This window comes from Apteryx rowi, unplaced genomic scaffold (assembly GCF_003343035.1).
Source record: "Apteryx rowi isolate R43461 unplaced genomic scaffold, aptRow1 scaffold_488, whole genome shotgun sequence".
Taxonomy (NCBI): Eukaryota; Metazoa; Chordata; class Aves; order Apterygiformes; family Apterygidae; genus Apteryx; species Apteryx rowi.
This window is the reverse complement of record NW_020450747.1, coordinates 626,462-644,986: the sequence shown is the minus strand read 5'-3', so window position 1 is coordinate 644,986 and position 18,525 is coordinate 626,462. Positions and strand designations below refer to the sequence as shown.

The 18,525-nt window shown below is 40.4% G+C and overlaps 1 protein-coding gene across 1 annotated transcript in view; it reads left to right on the top strand.

Annotated features, from left to right (window-relative positions):
- The first annotated feature begins 276 nt into the window (after window positions 1-276).
- Window positions 277-18,525, top strand: part of RGS6 (regulator of G protein signaling 6) — a 95,468-nt gene continuing 77,219 nt past the window's right edge. The window contains exon 1 of the mRNA XM_026078754.1: window positions 277-370. Coding sequence (XP_025934539.1) covers window positions 292-370 — 79 coding nt within the window. The 5' untranslated portion in view covers window positions 277-291. The remainder of the gene's footprint in view (window positions 371-18,525) is intronic.

Genomic DNA, 18,525 nt, shown 5'->3' with positions numbered 1-18,525 from the left:
ACATGTTTCTGTCTCTGTCTCCACTGATCAGCAAAACAGACGATTACGATAGGATTGCCAGTATAGTCAGACCACCATTCTTCCAGCTGGTCTATATGGTCTCATGGTTTAAGTTTGGGAGGTGATAGCCATTTTTCTAGGTCTGTGTTAGTGCAGTGACACACGCAGTACACCTGAGTCCTATTCTGTCTGCAGGGCTCCAAAGCACTCAAGTTATATAAATAGTCACCATTTTGCATAAACCACTAAGTCTTTCCTTCCTTTTGACAGATTGAAGACATCATTACAAGAATGCAAGATGACAAAACAGGTGGAGTTCCCATCCGAACTGTGAAGAGCTTTCTGTCTAAAATCCCCAGTGTCGTCACAGGTAAGGACCTTGGTTAGAACTGAAGAGAATGTGAACTGGTACTAGCTGTGTCTGAGGCAATACATTGCTAAAGCCATGAGAAAGGGAGAATGAAAAGAAAAACTTCCTAAATTCTGCTTATGTTCTGCACATCTTTTCCTTATGGGGTGAAATATTGTTTTCTCTCTCTTACCCAAAAACTTTTGTCAGACTTCTGTCACAGGTAGAGGAATGTGCAATATCTGTTGTGCCGCTGTTCCATCTTACTAAAATTATATGTATAAAAGCGTGATGCTGGATGGTGCAGAAACAGGGYATCAGCATACAAAGCCATTCCTTTCCATACTTCCAGACAGGATGTTTTTCAGTGCCACAAAGACCTTTGCCGTTATTGTATGAGAAATTTACTCAGCATGATGTAAATGGCATTGAGGAGTTGTGGTTGTGTTTCTGGTACCTGCTTTCACCAACACTATGGTACTTGCTTATAGCGGCATAGAACTACTGTTTCACCTTAGTCCCCCACTAGACTGTTGTCCAGTAGGTGATATCCAACTAATCCTGTGACTTAAAATTTATGACTTTGTTTAGCTCTGTGAAGAAAATACATTTTTTTCAGTCCTCAGAGAGTCTCTTCGCAAATCAGACCAGGTACACATATTGACAGGTCTGTTCAGGGAAACTTCCCCTTCTTTCTCCTGAAGAGTGAAGGGCTTTTTACTCTCTGTAGCTGTTACTGTGGCATCTTCACTGCAATGAAATCCAAATGATCACAAAAAATGCAAAAGTCTTATTGTCATGTTGTTGCATATAGGCAGCACACCAATAACTGAGAGAAGAGTGGCAGTTCTTGCTCTTAGAAACTTTATATTGTTGTAAAATAAGGGGGAAATATCTGTAGTTAACAAGGATAGTGACAAATACAGCTGGTGGTGTCAAAACTTTGTGAAGGTGATTCCCTGTGCTACAGCTTATCTGAGCTGAAGCCTTTTGAAAATATCTTTACTTTCAAAATGGTTGGGTTGAGCAGAGTTTGAGTTTATGTTGATTTATTCAGAGGGATAAGGAGTGTGATTTGATATCCTTGTATCAGAAAAAATGTTCGACTTAAGCTACAGGAATGGAATACAAATCTGCAGGACTTTGGGTAATAGGGAGGGAATATGGAAATTGGAATGATGTTGTTACTTAAAAAATGCTCAGTCCAGTAAATCCTTTTTTACTGAGCAACAGTCTGTTCTGTCTGCAATTGGTTTCAGGATGATGACTCAGTGTAACTAGCCATTTGCAGGGTCAGGGCTTTACTGTGGAAAAGAAACATGAATCTAGAATGAARTGTGGAAATTGTGTTATTAAATTGCAGCTTATATGTCTAAAACAAGTTCCTGGTGGGGAAAATAACCATTTATCTAGTTTGAACATTTCATAAGTTCTAGTCCAGCATACACAAAGATATACTCAACTAAAAGAGGTTGCTGATATTCTTGTTAATATTCATAGCATTGATTAAGCAATTGATCTAGTTGTGAAGCTGTCACTGCTACTTAGAAGGAAAAAGGAAACGGAAGACATCACAGCATCTCTAAGCTGAGTATACTTATCTTTAAATACCAGCCTGACTGGCAGCTTCCTGGCACAATGGAAACTGCCCCTTTGCATGCTGTTACTCTGGAACAGCAGCTGCAACTGCATCACCCTGACTTGGCTCTTTTTCACAGCGGGGCAATAGTGTCCAGGCTGGAGTGAAAAGATGAACATAGAATAAGAAGAAAACCTCCCTCCAAAGCTCACAGAAACTTGTCAAATTTAGAAGGGAACAAACCGCTCAGCAGCATTCCCTTCAGCTGATTTGAAGGAAGTGGGTAGTGCATGAAGCCTCTGAGTTTGAAAAGTACAGGGAAATAATGGCTCAGCTGAGAACCCAAAGTTTTCTCCATGTCTCCTTTCCCCTTGTGGGTGCATATACCTGTCTACGTATAGACCAAAAACAAAAGAAATCTTTCAGTATTTGTGATAGATGGTTAGAGCTAGAGCACATGACGTATGAGAAGGAGCTGGAGCACATACATGCTGAGTATGCTGGGTTTGTTCAAGCTGGGGAAGGGAAGGTTAAAGGCAATGAGGGGTTATAGAGAAGATGGAGCCAGACCCTTCTCAGAAGCGCGTGGCAGAAGCACAAAAGACAACATGCACAAGTTGCAGCAAAGGAAATTCCAACCAGATATAAGAACAAAGTACTTTGCTGTTAGAGTGGCTGAGCACTAAACAGGTCACTGGGAGTGGTTGTGATACCTTCATTTTGGAGGTATTCAAAAATGAGCACAACTGAACCGAGCAATCTGACCTAAGTTTGCATTTGGCCTTGCTTTGAATGAGGTTGGACTTGATGACCTCCAGAGAATCCTCCCAACTTGAATTATTCTATGTAAATATACTCAGTTTTGGTAGTTTTCTAATTCCATTCAATGTCGTGAACATTAGAGAAGAACTTATATTTTCAAAAACTTTATAGCCCTCCTCTTGGGAATATCTTAATTTTTAGTCTGGCATTCTCACACRCTTTTTATTTATACCTGAAAAATGTAACAGCAGCACTGAGATGTGACTTACTGGCAGACTTAGTGATTAACAGGGATTTACTTTTGCTTGACACTTTTATTGTAATTGCTTCTCACAGGAGAAATGTAAAATCTTAAAGAAACACATTACAGCAGTGCCTTGATGCTCTAAACATGCAGCTCTGTTTACAGTACAGCAAAGTGGGTGTTTGATTTGAAATTTGAATACRGGGAAAGAACCACTCATCTCCGTTTTGCTTTCATCTGTCCTGATGTCTAAGTTGTGAATGAGGCCTTGTGTAACACAAGGGATAGGAGCTTCAGAGAGTTATCATTAGTGGTCCTCTCTAGACCAGGGGAATCTGGAAAAGGACGAAAAAACTCTTTTGAATGTATGATGAGTCTGTGTGGGGAGGCAGTGTCAAAGGCACGTTTTTAATCTGCGTGAGAAGGAGATTTGTGTATCCTCTTCCCTGGCTCTGTCTTGAAGTAGGTCAGTCAAAGGAGGACACATGACACCATTACCTTCTTGGTTTAGTCTTCAGTTTTACGGGCAAACTGTAGAGAATGTGAGTAGCATGAAATCACTCTGTGTGGAGAGAGGAGGCAGTTGTGTGCATGTATCTGATAGACAGAGATTGCTGGACGGAAAGCTTAGAGTGGAGCACTGACATAGTTTTTCCTTTCATTCGTCCATTGACCGAGGGCAGGTATCAAATGTCATGCTGTGACCCAGGACAGGACTGGCTTCTCAGCCAATGCCCGCAATGGCAGTTGCTGCAATAAAGAACTTACACATTTCTCTTTCAGTGTGTGTGTGTGGGGGGGGGGGGGGGAGGGAAGTTCCTCAGTAATGATTTGTTTCAGTAAATAAACCTGCAATTCTCTACTATCCCAGTCATCAGAATGGGATAGTGCATCTCGTTATACTAACCAGAACCAAAACTTTTTTCCAATCTTCTTTCTGATTTCTGTACAGTTGAATCTTAAAACTAACCTTCTGTTTGGTAGAAGGACCAAATGCATATACTTTCTTCTCCCACCGATTCAGACTTGGCCAAATACAACATTGTCAAAACAAGTCAGAGTAAGTCAGTGCTGACCTACAACAGCTGAGCTTTCCAGTGAAAAAACCTTCATGCTTCTCAGTCTTCCACCCCAGGTTATTCCAGATTTCTCCAATTGACTATTCTGTTGTCCTCCCAAAAAGTTTTGATACAACGTCATCCTGGCCCATAACCCACCAACTTCAAGCAATCTTTTCCACACAGCCCCATTTTCAGTGATACTCTTTCTCCAAGCAGCTGTCCCCTAGCTGGCACTTCACTTGCACTCTACTCCTGACCCTCACCCTAACGCTGGCCTTGTCTCCCTTGCTGTGCTCCCAGATCTGCCTATGTGGCGCTGAATGGTGATGCCCTGCGGGACTGATTCTGGTCCTGCAAATTCCCCTCCAGCTTGACCTCCAACCCCACCTTGCAGGTCGGATGTTGCCACCCTGACCTTCAGCTCTTCTCTGCCATTTTGCTATTCAGGAGGGGGCTAAGCCCCAGGCAGATGCTATACAAGCTGCATGCACACAGCCCTGCCAATGCATTTCATCCTTGACCTGTGGTATCTCTTTTTTTTAAGTCCTGGGCCTCTCTGAGCAGAAAGCACCAATATTACTGAAATGTGCCAGATAGCCTGTTGTTTCCTTGATGTGCACAAACATTCGCTTGAGACTTGTGATGTAAACCAAGTTTAAACTGCCGTGTGTCTTTGTCTGAACACGCCAGCATGTATCTTGACAAGTGCATGCGGGTTTGTCCCGGAACACATCACAATGTCACTCGCTCAAAGAAACTGCATTTGGCTGGAGTATGGAAGTCCCATAGTGTTGTGAAAGAGAGGATTATTATTGATAGTGTTCCCTGCTGGTGTAGTTCAGGACAGGCAAGTTCTGCAGGAGGACTACATACACCCATTGCGAGCTCCTGAGACACAGACCTGGGTGCACTCATAGGCTTTTCTCTTCAGAGGAGCACAATCGTAGCTCTCATCCCAATGTAGCTGCCAGAGGGGTAAGTGGGGAAGAGCAGGGTCCTCCTCTCCAGGGACTGAAAGGCCTTTGTTCGGAGGAACTGTTCAAAGAAAGAGCTAGGTGGCGAGGGAAGCAGGACCAGGATTGGCAATGCTGACAAGATGCCGCAGCCCCTCACTTAGTAGGCCAATAAAGCAGCCTGAAAGGCTGAGTGGTTTGCCGTGATGCTCATGTGTAAGGTGTAGGTAATAGGTACAATTGCTCTCCTACTGCTCTTTAACTTGGGGTATAGCCCCAAATCTGAACCAAGTATGATCCTTTGGTAAACATGAATGAGCCCATTTAGTTAACAAACAATCAAACAAGCAAAAAACAAGAAAAACCTTTGCCAAAACTTAAATCAATGTCTAAAGTAATTTTGGGGTGTCACTTGTTTATAAATAATGCAAAAAACATACTCTTGGATTAAAATTGACATATTTCTACATGTATATATAATACTACATCATTTCTGAAGATTTTCCACGTTTATGTGCAACAGATGCTACACTAAATTCAACAGTGCTGTGCAATAGCCTGATGAAAACTGACTTGCAAGGACTGGTCGAGCATACAAATCCATTTGCTTCTCACTGGTAATCAATTGCTCTGAGCAGGTTATGTTTAAACTAATTCAACCCAAGACTGGGTTTCTTCGTCACAACTTATATTTTCTTCCCTTATGCATCTCTTCTGCAGATTGGACCCAGTGGAAATGCAATCCATCCTTCCCTCAATGAGAAGGATGTTATGCCTTTTAATCTCATATTTCAAAGCTGTTGTGAATCACATATCATTAGACAAGTCAGTTACTACACAAGTAGCACATGCCTTACATTTTTTTTCTGTAGCTTTCTCTTAAGCTCTCTGTTCCCATGCCAGGAGACAAATTAACCCAGTTAAGGAGCAGAAGAGTTATGCTGACTTCATCTACAGCTCCCTCCACCCTCCCTTTTTCTCTTCAAGTGCCTCCAAGCTTCCTAGCTTTCAATGGGGGAAAGAAATGGGGGAGGGAAAGACTGAAATCAGTTCTGTGGAATACAGTAATTCTTTGCCTATTGTTAACATTTAAGTCAATGCCTTGTAAAAGTTGAAAGGATTTGATTTTCAGAGGACAAGGGGGATTGTAAATTAATTGAATGGGATATGATTGTCAAAGAAATAAGAGAAAGCAATCAAACCTTCAGAATTACCGTTAAAAAAGTGAATATTCAATGCATCTGTCTGTGAATAAGTGTATACACACACATTAGTGTGTGTGTGCACTTACATACACATAAAGAACATGTGATTTTGCATGAAAATAAACATAGGAGTAGTAATAGTGTTGTGTGCTAGAAATAAATAAGGACAAGCTTTTGCATTAGTCGTAGGTGCTGTACGGAAAGATGAGTGTTTGTGTACCACTGCCCTCTGCTGCAACCCAGCTGCACATCCCGGATTCCAGTTCATGCAGCTTCACCTTTATCACAAGCCCCACAGTTTCTCCTGTTGTGCTTTCCTAGCTCAAGCAGGATTTCTTTGGTGTATTTGGGTGTAGCTCTTTCCATGGTAGTGGTTCTCCTTAGCTGCATGGCACAAAGCCAGCCCAAAGACTGCAGTATGCATGACTCGACAGCCACTCCGAGCTTTGAGAGGACAGATTGTTTCCATAGCTGGCTATTGATGCCACTTCTCAGTGTCTCCTTCGTAGTTCTCCCTTGCCTTCCGGATTGTTCAGCTCCACACAAAGCTTGCTTGTGAGTCACGTGAAGCTTACACATCCCTTGAAAATGTGTGCATAGATTATGGGTTTAATCCTAAATAATTTAATGAAATTAAGTATCACTTTTTAAAATAGCAAAATTAAATATTTTACTTAGCCATGCACTTTCATATGATAGCACTTGAAAGTAATCATACCTGAGGTGCAGAACACAACACTGGAGGAAAAGCACGTCATACAACAGTAGAGGCATTAAAATTTGGCTTAAGGCCACTGCAGAAAGCTTATGTACCACATCCTTAGATTTTAGTATTTGCTCAGTAAACAGGCATCTAAAGTGTTATCCAAAAGACCCTGATACTGAATATTATGGATCACTTAATTTGTTTTCATTAGAATTCCAAAGGCCTGAACCTGTCCTTGCTGGATCTGAGCCTTTGCTTCCCTCAAGTTAAGATATGACAAACCGGAAGCTTAAATGATCATGCTACATGGAAATTCCTGTGAGCAGTAAAAATACAATGAAAAATCACCAGTCAGCACAGCTTTAGCTTTCTGCAATGACTTGTCTGCTCTTTCTAGTCACCAGAGATATTGTCAGAAGGGAAAATAGAAACAAAAAACCCTTCAAGCCACCGAGGCAGAACACCACAAAAATATAATGTCTCTTGCCGAAGAATATCAGCATAAAAATTAGTGGGCTGGAAGGCATCAATGAGAACTATGAGCATGGAAAAAGCAAGTCTATKAAAAATGGTTTAGCTTTTTTTCAAGAATTGCTTTTAGGCCTTTCAGTGTTTAGGTACAGACTAAAAGCTGGTCTAGAGTGAGACAGACTTGATAATAAATTACCTGCAGAACTCCAGTGTTTAGATGAATTGGTAATTCAACCATAATAACAAAGAATGTTACATATTAAGAGTGTTCTTGTTGCTGACTGCAGTTTTATTCTGAAACGCACAGCATTTAGCTGATGGAATATTGTGGCTAATGAATAAAGCATTAAAAAGAAAAGTCAACAGTATTTCAATGCCTGTAGAAATTCATAGGAATGAATGATTAATGCTTTTCTACATTCATCCTGCTATCTTCAAAAGCACAGCGTTATTACAAAAGTTTGTTTCCAGATCTGAATGACACAGCAAAAGAGCAGAGATTAATTATGAGTACTGTGCAGCTTTGATTTTTGTATGTGACTGTTGAGCAGATTGAACTCAAGCTGTAATACTTCATCTCTCCTGTCTTCACTTCACAGCAACCTGGGAGTTGTGTGGTGAAGGATGCGCCGAGAGAGTTTTGTTTTTTCACACCTCTTGCTTTGTTTCTGCCCTGCCTCCACCACTGCTCTGGGCTGCCAAGCATCAAATATACAACAGAGCAACGTTGCTCCAGCTGTGCCTGAGAAGCTGCATACCCACCGAGGCGTATGTGGAGAGCTGACCCTTAGACAAACCACTTTTAACTTGAGATACTGCAAAAGCAATGGTATCTAAGTGCCCGGTGGTAGTCAATAGCAATTTGAATGAGCAAACCTTTAATGAGTGTAGTTTGACAATCATTACTTTGAATCTATTGCTGTAATTTGATGGCATTCTAGCCATTTAAAAAATAAACCACTCATTCCCATGAATACATCTCCCTCAATATTCCATGCCTATATTCTGCTCATTCTTATCTACCATTCTTTGGCTGCTTTAGTCAAAGTAATTTTCAGGGTATTTATTGAGCAGGCTCTTACTTGCTTTTTAATTAAAGGGCTTGAATTGCAAAACACAATAGTTCTTTCTGGATTTTTGCATTTCATTAGAACAACACATTGATTAAAGTCAGGAAACTTAAAGTTAACCTCAGTACCTCTAAATCTAGTCTCATGAATCATATTTTCCATTCTTTTTTATATACATTAGTTTTGATAGATGAGTGATTCTTCTATGTATGATATGCCTCATTTACAGCAATGAAGTTGTCATTAATGTAACTCTTGGGCATAAAGTGAAAAGGAAAGGTTGTTTTTGTTTTTTTTTCTTTAAAAAGTACAAAGAATTACATAGTGCACAAGCTTTTTTCAAATCAGCCAGAAATCACTGTTGCTAAAAGCTGTACTGGGAACAGTTAGAATATGTCTCCAGAAAATGTCATAGCTGAAGGGGGTTAGAATAGTGCTAGTGTGGACACGYTGCATTACTTAGTTTATGTGGATACACTGAATGGTTGGTGAGTAACTTGTTTCATCCTGCCTGTTCAAATAGAAATACTCAATAAATAACTCTGTTATTTATTTGCATAACATCTGAGAATTCTATAGATTTGGGCATAGAATCTTCCAATATAAATGGCAAACAAACAAACAAAAAAACCCCTTTCAGGCTTTCTATATATGCATCATTATAAATAACCAGCCTTTTTTTTCTTTTTTTTACACATCTATATTTTTTCTTTTTTTTTACACATCTACATTTTTTCTTTAACTTTTCCTGTGCAGATAAATCTCTCAAAACTGTGCTGGTTTCCCCTGGATTTGTTATGAGTGTGGTGTGAATTGATGAGCTTGGATATTTTTGATGTATGATTCACTACCACATGCAGGGAGGAAAATTATATTTTTGTCCTGCAGAGAAATAAAAGTAAGTAATTAGGTCTTCATTCAGTTAATTCCTATTTGCTGGCTGCTTGCATTGCTAGAAGAGAATCTGAGGATTCTATTCTGTTACTAAGTCTGTTGCAAAATACGAAATTTTTCCATGCAGATCCCTCCACAATATGGCCATGATCACACTGGGTTAACTCTTAACCAGAAAGAAGAAGAAAAACATGTAAGCAACTTTGAAAAGATTGTTTTTGTAAAATCCTAATTAAAGTCACTTAAAAAAATAAACATAGTATACATGGACTCACAAGAGAAGTAGCATGACAGTGGAAAGCCTTATATCCAATTRTTCTAGGTTTTTATGTTTTTTTGCTTTATGTTTCATGGAAAGCCTTATTCAGATATTTTTGCTCCTGTTTTTATTGTGGACAGGATTGCTTCACATATTTCTTTTCTGAAAATCTTGATTGTTTTCTGGATGATGCCAAAATCATTTGCAAATTCAACTGAGTGAATAATTTATGAAGGGTTTTTCTTTTTTGTTGCTTTAATTTTGTCCAAAGTATTCAGTAAATTTCATCACGACTTTCTGAATGCATTAGATTAACTGAAAACCACACTTTTTAGCAAATAAGCTATTTGGCCATACAAAAAAAAGTCCAGTGTTATTTTGTTGAACACTCTCTACATTTTCCTCCCAGCAGAGAGACTGTGAAGGGTGAGCTTTCTAAGGGAACAGTAGTAGCTGTGAAAGAAATATAAAGGTTATTGTGTTCCGATAAAATTTCAATCACAAGGCTATTTAAGACTGCAGTTGCTGAAATGAATGAATTGGACAGTAGCACATTAATCAAAGTTTATTTCTTCTGTCAAATAGCAACAATATAGTCAAGAAACTAGATCTTTTAAAATGTGATTTATATAGTTTTGCATTGGAGCATCACTTATTATTTACTTCATTTCTACATGAATCTTACCTTAGGGATCTTTTTCTTTAAGCAGGAAGAGTTGATTTGACTTTAGACCCCCAAAGAGTATCAGGTGCTCGACACAAGCTGGTACCTTGCTTTCTTGGATTGCTGTAAGATGCACTTGGAGAAGTCACATGCGTGGAAGTTGAAAAGGTCCAAAAACTTRAACCTGTAAATAGTTTCAAAATTAATTTGTCAGTATGGCCTTTGTTTACTGATTTCGGAAATTCATTTTGCCACAACAGTTTGGTGTGCCTGGACACTGTGTTGTGCCCAGTGGGAGCTGAGAGTGGTCAGGTTGGACAGTGCATTGATGTGCCTGGTAATAAATAATACAGATGAAAAGGCTCACAGTTCTAGTTGCACGTCCTTAAAATTTTGTAAGCATGGTGCACATTCGTATTGGAGGAGAATGCTGATGGTGGATAGGCGGAGGAGGGACAGAGATCATTGCCCATCATGCTGATCCACACGGTATCTTAGAGAGTAAGGCTAGAAGAGGTTGTGGTGATCCATCAGTTTGATCTGCCTTGCATACAGCCTCCCTGCCTCAAGTCCTCTTTAAATCTTTAGATCTTCTAGGAAGGTATCCAATTTTAAAAATGGCTGGGGTGAAGAATCTTCAGTAACCTTTAAAGAAGTTACTGTCACCCTTAAAAAAAAAAAAAAAAAAAAAAAAGGTAATAGCCCAAAAGAAGTTCCTCACTGCTGGTTCCAGGCCTTTGATTCCTGTTGTGTTTCTCCTCTAGAACCATTCCAATTTTGTAACAACCTTTTTGAATAGCAAGCACCAGAACTGGCTAAAGTATTCCATTAACTGCTGCATTAGAGCCAAGTGCAGCAGTAATATAACCTCCCTCCCTGATCCTGCTCCACAACCACATTCGCCCTTAAAGGTGGCACACCACACTGACAGCTCATGTTACCACTTGCTTACTGGGTGAAAATTCACAAGAATAGGAAGAGGTCTATCAAGAAGGGGTCTGAAAGCATTCTGTTACCTTTGTTCTTATCCATGATGTACAAATGAATGAATTTCCACTTTTCATGTAGTATGTCAGCATATTTCAGCACCATTTGTGTCAATGACTTACTGTTTGCTTGTTCACTATTCAGCTCTTTGCTTTTGTTGTCAGCAATGGCCCTTGAGCATCAAGTTCAGAAATGTATCCAGTCTTTGAGCATTATTTCATATCTTGGCTTCAAGAAGACAACATGTCAGCATGTTATAATCTTTCTTTGCAGACCATTCTTCCCTGTTCTTAACTTGTATGGGCTTTCCCATGGGGACCATCTCACTCATTCTCAGATGACTGAAGACCTGTTTGTGGGTACACCTGATTTTTGTACAGGATCAGCTAAGCGGACCTCTGTGAGTGTATCCCCCTGTATTTGGGTGCTTTTATTTAAAAAGACAAAGGAACTTCTCTGCTGAATACAGTCTGCCCCTGTGGAGAACAGCATAAGGAGAAGTTAAATGCAGCCAGAGCTTTGCTCTTAGAAAGTGCTATATTTTGTTTTTTTCTAAAACCTCTGTTCTTAATAGAAAGTAATATTTTTACTGATTATAGTTGGCTTTGACAGAGTCATTCTTAATTAATGTGTTATATGCATTTCTATTATTAATCTCTTTGCTAGCTTGGGACTCAGCTACAGAAGCTTTTTCTGTGTGTGAGCATAAATAAACTCAAGACAGAGTGACATTCAGATTTTGTACATTTCTCCACATTTTCCGTTTTTCTTTCCTCAGGTACTTTTTGGAAATGAGATGGCCTGTTAGGCATGTACGATCAAGGCAGAAGGGTTACCATAGCCAACAACACACATAAGAGCAACCTCCTCCTGGCTGCTTAGTCCGAATGACTGAGTACTCGCTGAAAGCAGGTCAGCAGGGGACAGACTTGAACCCAAGGCACAGCCTGAACTCTCACCTTTCTAATGTATAGGGGAGCTTTGTGGCTGCTTTGACATTCCCTCAAAGTTCACAGATGAGGCTATTTACATAATTATACTGTAATGCCATTCTCCCCTCCCCTTTCCTGGCAAGCTTGTTAGCATTATGTAATTAAAGCTGGGGAGGAGATCAGAAAACTATCTAATATAATCAGGGCAATAAAGCGCTAGAATGTATCTCTTGCAGTCTCTTTGCTGTATCAAATCAGCCTGTTTCCTGAGCCGTGTGCAAGTTAGATTTGAGTATAACTTCTAATTAGGTATCTGGGTCATGTTTGACACGGTCTCAGTTCGGCACTGACGTTTCTGTGCTCCTACTTAGCTCTAAATTTGCCAGCTGTTTTCTTTAAATAATTCCACCCTTCCATTAAAGGATGCTGTGTCTTATGTAATTACACCCACAGCAGTGTGAGGGCATTTGTAGGGACAAGGAGATAGAAATAGCACAGTATTTTCCACCAGCCATTGCATTCTTTAATTGAAATATTAAAAGTTGGATTCCCACCTCTGTCATGAAAAGCTTCTTTAGCGCTACTGAGCTCTCATTTATAATGTCTAGACTCCCTATCAGCTCAGCCACAGCTCTGGAAACAGCTGTCCTTTGCAGTGCTGATTCCTCTCATCTTTGCCTTTCAACTGTTTAATCCAGAAGTGCTAAAATTAAGTTCCCTTTCACAACCTCTTTTCAGCAGTCAGAAGTTGTTAACCCTTGGGATGGATTCAGGAATGGTTTGCATGGATTTCCCTCAAAATAGTCTCAGGCCATGAAGCATTTTCCAAAAACAGAGATGTATGGTATGCAAATCAAAATAGTACCAACACTATAAAAGCAAACTGCCTTAGCTCTGGAGAAGTCAGGCTAAGGTGTAGAGTACTAGACTAAAACAAAACAAAACAAAAAAAGAGCTTTGAATGTGCTGTGTCAGGCTGAGAGTTTGTCAGTTTGTGACTATTGTTATTAAAGTAGGGTTCATTCTGCTTGTGCCCATGCTGTTGAAAGAGATTATCTGAAAATAGCCTTCGGTTTTTGTGACCACCCACTCCTCTTCCCTGGGATTCCTGGGCTAGTCTTTTCATGGTTAAAACTTTCTAGGGACAGAGTATGTTAGAGATTTGCATCTGTACCACAGTAGATGCCTTACTAGCACCTTTAAAGAGCACTTCTTTTTAAAATGAAGAAATACTGCTTCTCCTCCTGATTAGCTCTTCAGTCCCTCTCTACTGTTTCTGCACTCATGCAAAGTTCCTCCCGCCGGTCGTGAACATTCAGCACAGTCTCTTCCACGGCAGTTCACTACGAGCCCACAGCCCTTCATTCATTTCATTCTGCACTGCCCCAGCACTCGTTAAAATTAATCTCCGTCCCTGTTTGGTGTCCTCTTTCTCCTCCCAGATTCACGCTTTCTTCAATGCCACTTGTTATGGTTGGAGCAGCCTCTCAGAACTTGAATGCCGGGCACCTTGATGCCTCCCCTTTTGCATCTCTCTTCAAACCTCTTTCTGTGAACCTTTTCCTGTGCCAAACGCACCAGTGAGATCTCCACTTCTAACACTTTGTCTGGGTTACATGCTAAAGTCTCAGCAGGATGGGGGCCTTCTCTTCTGATGTGTGATGTTACAGTGTACTTATATTCATGGTGCAAAATGTACATGAGAGCCATAATATAGGTATCAGGGTTGAAGACGCTGCTGACATACCTTTAAAGAAAACTCATTGTAGGTTGTGCTTTACTTACAAGCTTAGAGGAATATGGAAAATGGTGCTTTCAAAAAGCCTTTACGTGTCTTTAGGGCCCGTTATCCAGAGATGAAATCCTACATTGACCATCCTAACTTACCAGTGAAGAAGTTAAGACAGGTCAGACATCAACAGCTGAGCTCCTTGTCTGTGGTTTCATATGGGCTTTTCTGTCTATATAAGCTGCTAAACTGTGCAGGTTGACTGTGCCCTTCTAAGGTTTTATTGTATCTGTTCACACAGATGGTGAAGCTAATGAAAAAGTGACTTAGTGTTAGACAAGAAGGCTGCAGTGCAAGCGAACATGGAGACTTAGACACAAAACTGTTCTTTCCTTGCTATAGCTTCTCACTCCTCCCTGCTATCTGCATGGAGGTAGTCATAATCTCCATTACCACTACTGCATGGGGCTGAAGAGAAGGAGGAATGATAGATTTCACATAAACCCAGTGGCTTACTGCTGGCTTCTCTTCCAATCTGTGCATTACCTTAACTAGTTCATCAAAGTGCATGTATGATTAGAATTAAACTTGTGCTTAGAAAGCTTGTTGATACAAACTGTGTCTCCAGTGGGGTGTGGTAGGCTATACCTGCTGAACTAAACCAGCGGCAGGAGGTTCACTGTAACAGACTTATCACAGAATGGTTGAGGTTGGAAGGGACCTCTGGAGATCATCTAGTCCAACCCCCCTGCTCAAGCAGGGTCACCTAGAGCAYGTTGCACAGGATCGCATCCAGGCAGGTTTTGAATATCTCCAGAGAAGGAGACTCCACAACCTCTCTGGGCAACCTGTTCCAGTGCTCTGTCACCCTCACAGTAAAGAAGTTATTAGAGGACACTTCTGAACTCAATCCTAGAGGTATGGAAAGATGGAAACATGGCAAGCAGGATCCTGGGCAGAGACCGATTAAAGTAGTCCGCATTTGTCAGGGTGGTCCCAGGGCAGATACATGTGGCAAGATGCACATAGGAATGGGAACTTGAAGGGCATGTGAGGAGAGTTTGAAAAGCAATCACATCTTGACTGTTATGGTCACCTGTGGTTACATATTCTCATTTTGGGCTACCCCTGTGTAACAGTGATTGTTAATATGGACCAGGAGGTTTGCACTGCAGATCGGAGAAGGGGCTTCCTTAGCAGGTGTTACTGAGAGAGGTATGTTAATATGCTGCCACAGCATGAGCTGAAACACACAGTTGGCTCTGTGTCATGTCTGCATTGGTCTGTTGAGCCACCTTGCTGGCATTGCTAAATTAGAGGAAAGTAGCATCTGCTCTTTAGCTGCGTTGCTTGGCGGTTCAGCAGTGCCTAATCAGCTTGAGTGAGTCTGAGCTCAGTTCTGTCTCTCTTTGCCAACAGAGGGAGTCACCAGCAAAGTCCATCTTGTTTTGTCCCAAAGTAAAGCAAATTTGATTTCTTTAAAGGTATTACTGAATTCCACTGTCCTATCTCTCTAAAACACTAATGAAAATCTATATAGACTTGCAGGTTAGCATGAAGGACAGCTGCATTTTGTTTGGTCATATAAACTTATCTTTTTTGCTGTTAAGTTTCATGTATACAGTGTTGAAGAAGGCAATTTCATGGTATGTTATGGGGGCACAGGATAATATACAACCTACTCTCTGCAAATAATTAAAACTGAGGGGTGGGGCTGTATTAGTGATGATAATGTGCAATACCATATTTTTGCGAAGAACTTGCTGAAGAAGGTTTGGAGTCTAGAGAGGCTTTACCACATTTGTCTAGGGAAATCCCTGTAAATGTTCTGAGGTGGGTTTCTGCAGGAGGGTTGCAGGAGAGAGACTATCCAGGACCTCTGCTGACTTTGGGACACTAGTTTTCTCAAAGGGCAGCTTCAAATGAAGCCAGGCTGCTGTGGATATCCATGCATATAGCTGCCCTTTGAAGAATTATGGTGAAGATGATACCTTTGCAAGCTCCCTGTAGGCCTTGGATGGGGCAGAAGATAAAACATATCCTTTTCAACTGTGTCCCTCCTCTCCTGCTTCTGCCTGCTTCCTCATAATCTACAGATCCTGAAGGGCCTGATCTCACTTAATGATAAATGAGCATACAGAAGATTTCTTTGAGGTGAAACTCTAACTAGTGTGGAGCAAGTTAGCAAGTATTATCTGCAAAAGGTAAGCTCTAAAGGACATACAGAAGAATGGCCATTCTGAGCCAAACCAGTGCCCACCTACCTTCTCTCTAACAGTGACTGGTAGTGGATACCTGGGGTAGCATATAAGAAAAGCAGCAACATATAGCAATGTTGTGCTGATATATTCTCCAGCCTCCACCAGTTTGCTGCTGAGGGTTTTGGTGGGGGCACAGTCAAATTTTTTTGTCTCTGTGTTTAAATTTGATTATATATTCGTTTTCAGATATGCAGAACAAATGTTTTTACTTCACAGTAAAGATAAAAAGCCTTCTAGGAAATAGTTTGGAATATGATTACCATTTTTGCAGCATTTTACATTGGCATATGTGAAATGTACATTTTATAAATGTACACCTAATATTCATTCTACTTTGTATATATGACATATACAAAAGTCGACTCTCATAGAGCTGGATTCAAGTGTTTGATCCAAAGGATATTCAGATTAACATGTAGGTATTCAAAATAGCCCCTTGTTTTTAGCCTCACCAACAACCTGACTAATATAATAAGTGATGGTCAGGTAACCAACTCAGTCATGTGTTTGAAGATGAAGAGGCTGGCTGAGAAAGTGTTTTTATACCTGGAGGTAACGCCAGTGCCGTGGAGTACGACCTGCTCCGTGCTGGAAGATTCTGGGCTTATTATGCTGAACAGTCAGAACATCTAACCCTCGGTGTGTAAATGTACACTAAGGTTTCATCTTTTCCTGTAATTTAAGGAAGTGTTTTCCCTTTCCTGTTCCAACACGTCCCATCTGGACCCACTTGACCTGTTCTGCTATGGCTACCTTGTTTGTGACTGGCTGTCCACCCCTGCTTGCTCTTCTCATCTCTGGGCTGTGCTTGTGTCATGCAAACAGTTTGACCCCCTTATGCTTGATTGGGATCATGCTGAATGGTAGCATTTTGATACAATGCTTGTTAATTTGGTTTTTAGATTTAAATATGGATTTATAGATATACCTGAAATGTACAAAAAAACACAAATGCCTTCCAGGTTCTAAAATATATAGCTTAACGTTAGTCAAATATGTGAACTGTGGAGTGCTTTGCCCCTTTAATGTTGCACGGTGAGTACATTCATGCAAGAAATTATCCAGTTACCATTAACGGACAATTTAGATACATATCATTGGTTATTCTAGAAGAAATTTTTGCAGTACTGGAAGGCTGATGTGAATTACAATGCTGTTTGTTTTGCTGTATGTGAGCTAAAATATGCACATATTTTGGGTGGTTTTTTTTAATGTATAATTACCAGTGAAAGTATGACTGGAGAAAAAATTGTTCTGGTTTTCCCAGAAATCTTCATCTGTTTTACAAAATGCTGGCTGCTGAATCACAAAGGGAAAAGAAATAACCCAATGAATTATGAAACTTAATTTGAGACTACATGCCAACTCAAGAAAGCTGAATGCTTGTTACCAAGGGTAAGCTCCTCTAGAGTATCTACATGGCTAGGTGCAGAAACATTTGAAGTACCTTTGAAAAGGTAAATCTGACGTTAGAAAATGTCCATACATCTTTGTTGAAAGCCAATAGGATGCAGACTCCTAAGGGCCTTTCAGTTTTGAAAATGGAACAAAGGATCCTACATCATTTTGGCATTTTTGAAAGTTGTATCCAGCATCTTCTTTTAAGAATATGGAAAGGCTCTCTATAGTACACCTTTTCATTGCATTGATATTTTGTCAGCTGTTGACGTGCTTTACAGTCAAACAATGTAGCAAATCCGTCTAGGAGAAATTTTCAAAAGCATGAACAGCTGTCACTCTGCCATAGCCCAGTAACAGTCAAAGGAAAATGTCCATGTCTTTGTGTGTGTTGAGGGAAGCAGAGGGGCACAAACAACTATGGAGAAGGAGAGGAGAAGCAGGCAACGAGGTACATTGTTTCACTCTCAGAATTATTACTTTAGCCAAATTACAGACAACATACAAATACCCAAAAACTGAGTTTCATAAAAGGGAGCAATCTAAACCAGCATAAACCATATAATCACTCTGAAATAGGTTTAAGACAAAAATGTGCACTTAATGCTAGATGATAAAATTACAGAGATCTTTTCATCTCCTTTCCTGATAGCCACTGATTATTCCTCCTGCAGAAAGGATAAAAGCAAGATGATAAAAGCCCCTATTTGCTGCTGCTGTAGATCAACTTTTCTTACATCCTTTTAATACTAATGAAGCAATTAAGTCCCATCAACAATGTGGCTGCTTTCATTAGCATGTACTTTGGCAGGAGGTGTTGTGGATTTGTATGTAGTGTCAGGCTCCTCGGGGAGGAATTCAATAGTGGTCAAACTGGTCTGCTTTACAGGTGGTTATATTCTTCCCTAGTACCAGAACTTAACCCAACCAGCTATTGCCCAGCCAGAACAACTTGATATGGTGATGGGTCAGAATGTTCGCTGGGCTAATTAGGTAACTTG